Source organism: Ovis aries, chromosome 10 (genome assembly GCF_016772045.2).
Source record: "Ovis aries strain OAR_USU_Benz2616 breed Rambouillet chromosome 10, ARS-UI_Ramb_v3.0, whole genome shotgun sequence".
In the NCBI taxonomy this organism is placed as follows: Eukaryota; Metazoa; Chordata; class Mammalia; order Artiodactyla; family Bovidae; genus Ovis; species Ovis aries.
Genome location: NC_056063.1, coordinates 66,289,508 through 66,298,049, shown reverse-complemented (window position 1 = coordinate 66,298,049; position 8,542 = coordinate 66,289,508). Strand labels below are relative to the sequence as shown.

The 8,542-nt window shown below is 46.4% G+C and overlaps 1 protein-coding gene and 2 non-coding genes across 3 annotated transcripts; all 3 read right to left on the bottom strand.

Annotated features, from left to right (window-relative positions):
- Positions 1 to 1,142: 1,142 nt before the first annotated feature.
- On the bottom strand, positions 1,143 to 7,769 carry LOC132657304 (uncharacterized). The gene is made up of 3 exons (XM_060394593.1): positions 7,418 to 7,769; positions 5,579 to 5,651; positions 1,143 to 4,806 (listed from the first exon to the last, which is right to left on the bottom strand). Exons 1-3 carry the CDS (start codon positions 7,752 to 7,754, stop codon positions 4,776 to 4,778), a joined length of 441 nt encoding a protein of 146 aa, XP_060250576.1. The 5' UTR covers positions 7,755 to 7,769; the 3' UTR covers positions 1,143 to 4,775.
- MIR19B (microRNA mir-19b) lies at positions 4,098 to 4,184 on the bottom strand. Its single transcript, NR_107955.1, has one exon. It is a non-coding gene; the product is annotated as a microRNA mir-19b (primary transcript).
- Positions 4,680 to 4,763, bottom strand: MIR17 (microRNA mir-17). The gene has a single exon (NR_107950.1). It is a non-coding gene; the product is annotated as a microRNA mir-17 (primary transcript).
- Positions 7,770 to 8,542: the final 773 nt, after the last annotated feature.

Sequence of the window (8,542 nt, the reverse complement as noted above, 5' to 3'; positions counted from 1 at the left end):
GCACAAAAGCTGCTATTATACACGTGGTGCATGCTATTACCAAAACACAAGTATCACTGAAGAGACACTATTACTTCAAGTTGGGAGACGAAAAGCTTATGGATTCAGAAGCAGATTTAAGGCTGGTGCTAGCTGAAAGGCGTCATGCCAAGCAGTCAGCTATAAAACTAGGTACACAAAACATAAAATGATGATCTTCTAGTCTTAAAAGTAGCCCCTTACCTTCATACAGAGGTGCTGCTTTGATGTTCTGCATTCCTCTGGCTCATCATTTCAGACAATTCAGGGAAATGGTTAATTCTTAAACATAAGATCAACAGACTTCTCGTTTGTCCTCCTAGCAACCAACTCTACTTAACTCTCCCCAGATTCTGATGCATCTGGACTGTAATTCCAGCAGTGATCTTGAGGTGGCCTCAGCCTAGCCTAAGGTCACCTAGTGGCTTAAGGGCTTCACATACTTGAACAAGCAGATCATTTTCATCTATCCTCGCAAGGTTCTGAAGTCCCAGCTCCCCCAACTCTGCTGAACAGTAGTAATCCTACACAACTACTTACATCTGAATTAGGATTCCTCTTAAGTTTAATCAATGAAATTTCAGAGGAGCTTTTAACGTCTTAGTCTACACAAGTTAAAGTCAGCATTATTTTAAACAATCCTCACAGTACATACACTTCTTACAAGTAAACATAAAATGAGTATATGTTAATCACAGTTATTAAGAATGGTGATACTACACTGACCATGTAATTTGATGTCATTAAACTGCCAACTTTGGGTTTTTGTTCTTTACCTCCATACCATGTTACTTAACCTTGTTAAGGAGGAAATCTGCTAGCAATTACATATTTTTTAGTAAGTATTCAAAACCACATGTGACTGGAATTGCAACTTTACTGTCTTTTTCATAGTTTATCAACATGGGTTTAAATTCAGAGCCTATTTACCAGCTTCATATCCTTGCAAATAAACTTTGCTCATCACATTCTCTTATCTGTAAAATCAGGATACAAACACAGATGCCACTGATACCAAAGTTAAGGTACACCTGTTCCCTCTCCCCCAGTTACCTCAATTAATAAGGAAAGGTGTTTGGATGTTTTATAGTAACAAAAAACGCCAGAGAAATTACAACCAAGCATAACCTTAAAATTTTTATTTCAAAATTATCATTCTGGGAAATTTAACAAGTAGTTTTAAAATGCATATATTTATTTACATTGAAAGCACCAAAACAATTCCAACAGCACGACTTAGTTGCAAATACATCAGCATCTCTGAATGCTATATACGCTAAATTAGAAAACTAAGCCTTCACTGATTTTTCTATGGCCTGAAAATTTACAGGGTATGCCCAACTTTGTTACCCTTTAAAACTCAGTAAGACTATTACATCCTGAATTTACCTTAACAAAACAGAAAACTGTATTCAGTCTTTAAGTACAATGAAAGCTCAACAACCTCCAAGGCAAAGAGGAATGTGCTGTCTTCAAGTAGGCATGGTAGGACTTCCAGTTGGACAACAAAAACTGACCTTGTACACTGAGCCCTCCTTACCTTTACTGCTCAGCTCAGAGGCTCCTAATTCTGATGCTAGACAAACCACCCCAAGGTTATCAATTCAGAACAGTACTTCATTAAATACACAGCAAACTTTAATGTGACACCAAATTTTCCTCCAGTAGTTGTAGGTTGCTTTTTATCACGAATCATTCTGTAGGGCTCTTCAAAATACAGGGAAAACCCTCAAGTCTGGTTTGGTCTGCTTAGATAGGTTTGCCTGTAAAATGAAGATCTCAGAAGTTTTTAGTAAAATCACCACTACTTTGCAAGCAGCTTTGACAAAGAATAACTTGTAAAACTGTTACTTTCCTTTTTAAACACGCAAACTGGAGAATCAGATATGAATAACATGCAAAAGAGTATTATTAGATTTATTTTTTCTGAAAACAGTCTTAAGGCTATCAAATTTGAAACTTTAAGGAATTTCAAGGTTTTCTCAACACTGAGAAAAGATGGCCAGAGCAGTTTTCCCCAGGTCAATTATATATGAGGCAATCATTAGCTATAATCAACTTGTGCCCTAACTGATATCTCAAAATGGCTGAATGTTAACCTTTGTTATTTGTATGTCTTTTCTTTAGTGTTATTTGAAGAGTATGTTGTACACACCTCAGAAATCTTTAGACACAAGCATACAAAATTTGCCAGGTATTTCACCCAGAATCAGATGCAATTCCTACTTACTAAACCCTAAACAACCACAGCCCCACTGCCAATGCCCACATAAAACGTTCTCCCTGATTAACAGTTCAACTAAGTTCTGAATGTAAGTACTACACAAATTCAGCATCTAGGAAGACTTATCTTTTAACGTAACAATTCTTTTGTTTAGTTACTTGACTTATGGTTTAGCACATTTAAGAATCATCTGACAGGCTTATCATTGTTTCACTTTGAACAATAACCCTAGAGTATTTTCCCCAAAGCTTTAAAAATAAAATTATATGATCTGGTACATGTAAACATCCTCTTTCCCCTTTTAACCTATAGCACACCATTTTGTAGAGTACTGTAAGCCATGCTAACATTATGGGACTTTTAAAGCACAGTTTAAAGCAGTTTGTCATTAAACACAAAAACAATTTTTAGGTTTCCTTCCAATTCAAAAGGTTTAAGAACTCAAACTAATGGACAGTTAGATTTCCATTTTGTAAGCACTACATCATTCTTAGTAGTTTTCTCTCATTCTGGAAATTATTTACCTTTTAATGAACTCCAGAACTGTGAAATTCTTACCTTTTCTATTCAGGGATCCTTAATTAAGCTCTTTATATTTCTTAAAGAAGGGACACACAAGGGGTTAAACTTTTGTTCAACTTCACACAATGCATTTTAAAAGGATGTTCTCAAAATGTATTGGGTGACACATTGAGGTTACATGTTAATTTATTCCATATTACTAAGACAGCATCCTTCTTACAAAATTTAACTTGGGTCCAATTTTAACAACTGATCATTTAAAACATAATCATTCTTAAGTTAACCCACATTTTTCTACCACATATGAAACCCAAATTAGAGACAAAACACACAGGAGAAGAGGCAGAGATGTTGCTCTGCCTGCCTCTACTTAGGTTCCACTTGTTGCCAAAGTCTGCTTTATGAAGGTAGTAGGGAACAGAAACGTTAACTACAGACTTTAAACAAAAACTAATTTCAGATTCCCACTCACACTCTTGGCATTAAGACCTACAGACACACATACTTGTCAACTCCATTCAGCATTAGCATATCTTGTTTTCTTTTCAACTACTGTTTTATGTTCCAGAAAGCGAAGAACAATCTAAGGATCACTGACAGTTTATACATCATTAACAATTACTAAAAAAACTTGCAAATAACCAGTTAACAGTTATACATGGAGAACACCAGTACTGACAAAATAGTATTTGTTTACTAGCAACAAGACAACCCACCCCTCCCAAATTTAAATTTCATGCTTAAACAATAACAGAACAACTTTCTTTACACAATGCTTTAAACAGAATGGCATTTTCACCAAATTTAAATATTTGAATGTTAAGCAACAAAAGTTATTGCCTTTTAGAGGTTAAGTAAAATGTCCTGAATTCCAGGTCCAAAGTAAGCAAAAGGCATATATCCTCACTTTACAGATTATCAAAATAAATTTCCCTTACAAATTGTTAATTTGTTAACTAAGTAAATCAAATTTGACCAAAAAAATATCATATACAACATGCAATCTTAGAAGAATGTTTTAGTACAAAAATATGACAAAACAACTTCAAGGAAAAGCTGTATGTGGTTAATATATATTTTACACACAGATATGTATGTGAACTTTTACACAGAATGATTACACATCTTCTTTTTCGATACTTTATTTCTGGAACGGTTAAAAGTGGAAGTTGAATCTTCAGCAATATTTAATTTTCAAAATCTTCTGGTCACAATCCCCACCAAACTCAACAGGCCGGGACAAGTGCAATACCATACAGAAACACAGCATTGCAACTGATCCCAACCTGTGTAGAAAGGGGTTTGATTTTCCCTTACTTTTCTACAGACTTTTCACTACCACAGTCAGTTTTGCATGGATTTGCACAGCAGAATATCACACAGCTGGATGCAAACCTGCAAAACTAACCATAGAACAGTGTTCAGTAAACTGGACAGTTTGACTGGGCGACAGGCCGAAGCTGGAGTTCTACAGCTAGCAGTACTTTAAGTGCTCATAATGCAGTAGATAACTAAACACTACCTGCACTATAAGCACTTTAGTGCTACAGAAGCTGTCACGTCACACACCAGGCAGATTCTACATCGACACAATAAAAGTACACAAAATTAGTTAAGCATCACTTGAAGGAAATAGCAGGCCACCATCAGTTTTGCATAGATTTGCACAACTACATTCTTCTTGTAGTGCAACTATGCAAAACTAACAGAGGACTGCACACACACAGTATTAGCACACCTCTATGCTTGCTTGGCTGGCTCACTGGACGGAAGCATAACTTCTTATGCCAGAAGGAGCACTTAGGGCAGTAGATGCTAATCTACTTCACTATCTGCACTAGATGCACCTTAGAACAAAAAGCGCTCGACACCAGCAGGCCCTGCGCCCCAGCCCACCGTGGCCCCCGAGGCAGCTGTCACCATAATGCTACAAGTGCCTTCACTGCAGTAGATGCACAAATCACTACCTGCACTGTAAGCACTTTGACATTATTCTGACTCGTCTCAATCTTCAGTTTACAAGGTGATGTTCTTTATTCCTGCTAAATTCGAAATAAATAAACAGATGAAATAACACCTCAAACTCTAACATTTATGTAAAGCACAAAACATTGAGCATAAACCCTAATAGGGAAGAGAAAATGAGTTAAATCATCTCAAACCTTCCAGCTGCATTTAAAAGCAAATTTAGACCTCAAAACTAGAAAAGGTTTATTAAGACACTTATAATTAATCACCATATTTATAAGAACGTGGTAGCTCTTCTTTTCCTTTGCCATTCCCAAAGGCATACTTAAGAAAAACCAAAATCATACTGCGTATCACCAAGGTAATTTGAGTCATATACCTTTCAGAGGAAATCTTCACATCCACGTGGCAAAACATTTTTCTTTTCTTCTGGCTTCCAATTAGCAATTACTTGGTAAACTGATTAATAAAATTACCGTTCAGACTACATTTCAAGTATATCAGCTAGTTTTAGAAGTTAAATGTCTCAGATAACTTATTTTAAGCTTGAAAACTTACTCCAGTGTACATCTATTTTGTCATTCAATTTAAAGCAGTTCTAAATTTTTTGTATCAGTTTGCAAAGACTTACAATGGTATTTGCGTTATATTTTTTACTAACTTACACATTAGCTATAACCCAAACTAAGTTTTCGAAAAACAAAACAGAAAACAATGAACAGAGAACAAAATACCTACTTCACTATTTGAAAACCCAATCCCATATTATTTCTTTAAATGAAAGAGTAAAGTCAAGAAAAATCGGTTTTTAAAAAGTTAACAAGTAAAATTCAAATATACACTTACCCACTCGGGAAAACTTCCTTCTCAGCAAATATCCTTAGAAAAGCTTTTGGTGCAGTTAGGTCCACGTGTATGACTGGAAAGGGTGGGTGGGTGGGGAGGGGGGGAGGTAGGGAAAAAAAGACAAACATTTGCTCAAAATTACTACCACCCTCCAAATCCATATTTTAAACTTGTTCTGTCCCACTCCCCCTTTTATCAACCACATCCATTTGTAAAACTAAGGACAAGGTAGTCAGGCAATACTGCCAGGGTTTAAAAGACCAACGATATATGGGTGAAAAGGTGTAAAAGTTGAAAACTCACATGCGTTAGATTCACGTTTTATCGAAACACCAGAGGATGATCAACAGCAATCGTTAACTACTGCACGGCTCCAGTGAGAGGGAAAGGCAGTGAAGAGACTATTCTTCACCACCCCTCCCCCAATCAAGACCTCGTGGCTGCAAGCCGGGATAAAGAGTTGTTTCCCCAACTGATGTGGTGTAGATAGCACTACACTAATTTTTCCTCTCGGTGATATTGCAAAAATAAGCCTGCTTTACCCCAGTTCCCGTCCCCTTTAGTCCAGCTTAGGAATAAAAAAGGAGGCAGGAGCACCCGGGACTGCAAACTGCCCGCCACGCTCATGGAGCCCGGGCCGGCAGCACATGTCGCACAAGGGGGAGCGGGGCCCTGCGATTCCCCGCGCGGCCGCCAGGGGGCGGCGGGTCAGAGTCGGGGCCTGCCGGACACGGCAACCCCCCCACCCGTTTCCCGGCGGCAGCCGCGCGGCGACCGGCGGCGCCGAGGCCCGAGCGCGGCGGGGACGCGGGCGCGCCGCCCCTCCTTTGTGTCCCCCAGCCCTCCCCCCCGAGCCCGGCCCAGAGGGGCGGGGGCTCCGCGACTGCGGTGCCCGTCGCACGCGGCCCGAGGCCTAAGCCAGGAACAATCGGCGGCGGCGCGCAGTCGCCGCCATGTCCCCCGCCCTCACCCCCGCGCAGCCCGCCCCGCAGGAACATGGCGGCGCGGCCGCCGCTCCCGCCGAGCCGGGCTGGCCTCCCGCGCCGCGTTCCCCCGCCAGCGGGCGACCGAAGAGGGTTCCACGCCGCCACCAAGGCCGGCCCGGGCCTGCTCCGCCGGCCACGACCCGGGAAGTTGAGAGCCCCGCCCGGGGGCTGCCCACGCGGGTTAACAAAGCCCACACGGAGTGGGGGTGGCGTCCAGGCCGCGCCGCCCCGAGCACCCGCGCCCTCCGCCCACCCTCGCGCGCACAAAGTTTGGGGGCCCGCGGGCTCCCGGCCGGGCCACGCCGCCCGCCGGCGCGCAGGTACCTCGTGGGCGCGCCCCCTCCCGGTCCGCGGCCTGCCCCATGTGCCGCTGCCGCCGCCGCTTTGTTCTGGCGGCGCTTTAACTCTCGCCCCCGAGAGAAACTTTCCTTGCCCGGGGACCCCGCGGCCCGCGTGCGCCCGGAGCCCTGGAAGCGAGGGGGTGCAGGCCTCGCGCGTCCCTTCCCCGAGGGGCCATTGTGTGCGCCGCGCGCCCGTCCGCCTGCCCCGCCGGCCGGCCCAGGCAGGGTCCGCGCGGGTCCCGGGCGCGGCCGCCGCGCGCACGCCGCCCCCTCCCGCCCTCCCGTCCGCGGCCCTGCCCTGCCCCTCCGCCAGCCCGCGTGCGAGCGAGGCAGCAGCCAGTGGCTGCTGCCACACGCCGGGGCGGCCAACGGCCCGAGACCCGCCCCGGTCCCCGGCCACGCCGCGGCCGCCACGCTGCCCCGGGGCCCGCCCGCCCGCCGCCCGCCGCCCGCCGGACCCGGGCCGCACACAACAGGTTTCACTCACTCGGCGGAGGGGCGGGCAGACTCACCAGGAGGAGTAGCCGCCACCATCTTCGCCTCGCCCGCCGCGGGCTCTCGCTCCCGCCTCCCCACCCGCCTCCGCTTTACTACGACCGGAGGCCCCAGGCCGGGGGTGCGGCCAGCCGGCCGGCCCGCCCCGCGGAGGGGGCTTCGCGAGGGGGCGCAAGCCGCGGCGGCGCGGCGGGGGTCGTCCCCACCCCCTCGGCCTCGCCCGAGGGCGCGAAGTGGCGCGAAGGCGCAGGTCGGGCAGCGGCGGCAGCACCTCGAAGGACCATGTGGGTGAATGAAGGGCGGCGGCTCCCGCCTCAACGTAAATACGGACAAGCCCCACTCCCTCATTAGCATAAAAAACAAAGTACTTCCGACCTCCCCGCCCGCCCGCCAATCACCGCAGGCCCCGCCCACGGCGGCTCGGGCTCGGCGGCCGGGAAAGCGGGAGCCGAGAGCCGCTCGCGGCGCCGCGCTGCTTTCCCCCGGCCGCGCTTCCCCGCCGCCCGCCCACTGCCGCCCGCCTCGCCGAGCGCCTCGCCCGGACACCTCGCGCCACGCCTCCGGCACGCCCTCCGTTAACTAGCTCCGCGCGCGTGCAGACCCCCGCGCGGCGCACACCCTCCTGGAAGCGCACGCTTCCTGCGGCTTCCTGGGGACTCGGCTTCCTGGGGGCTCTGCTCCCGCGGGCGTTCGACATATACGCTATGTGGTTAGTGTTTCTTACTTTTCCTGCCCGAGTCGGGTCTCGGTGATAATTAGGGGCCTGCTTCATAACACCGTGAACCAAAGATAAGTAAAAGCCAGTGACTTACACACTCACGTCGAAACGGGCTTCCTCAGTGCAAAGATCGTTTTAGACACAGAGGTAAATGCCTAACACCCGAGACTTGTGAATGCACAGATTGCTGCAATGTGTCTCCTTAACCCGGCCGTGTGTAAACCAAAACGCATGCCTGAGCAGAGGTTTCACAGCTGCAGTACCTGGTCTTTCTCCCATACCCCGCTGCATTTAATAAGAACACTTAGCTCTCCTGTAGAAACAGTAGGTCTCGGAAAGAACCTCATAAACAACCACAAAGCAAAGCTGAGAAAAAGAGCCCACTCAGGAGTGCACCTCCTTCTACATGCTGTGGTTTAGGAAA

Bases quoted from the DNA above. Each gene is read 5' to 3' on its own strand.
- LOC132657304 (XM_060394593.1), bottom strand. From the start codon at position 7,754: ATGCTAATGAGGGAGTGGGGCTTGTCCGTATTTACGTTGAGGCGGGAG. The intron at 5,652-7,417 runs GTGAGTCTGCCC...CACCCTTTCCAG, and splicing joins GGTGGCGGCTACTCCTCCTG to TCATACACGTGGACCTAACT. The intron at 4,807-5,578 runs GTAAGTGTATAT...TTTCGAATTTAG, and splicing joins AAGGAAGTTTTCCCGAGTGG to CAGGAATAAAGAACATCACC.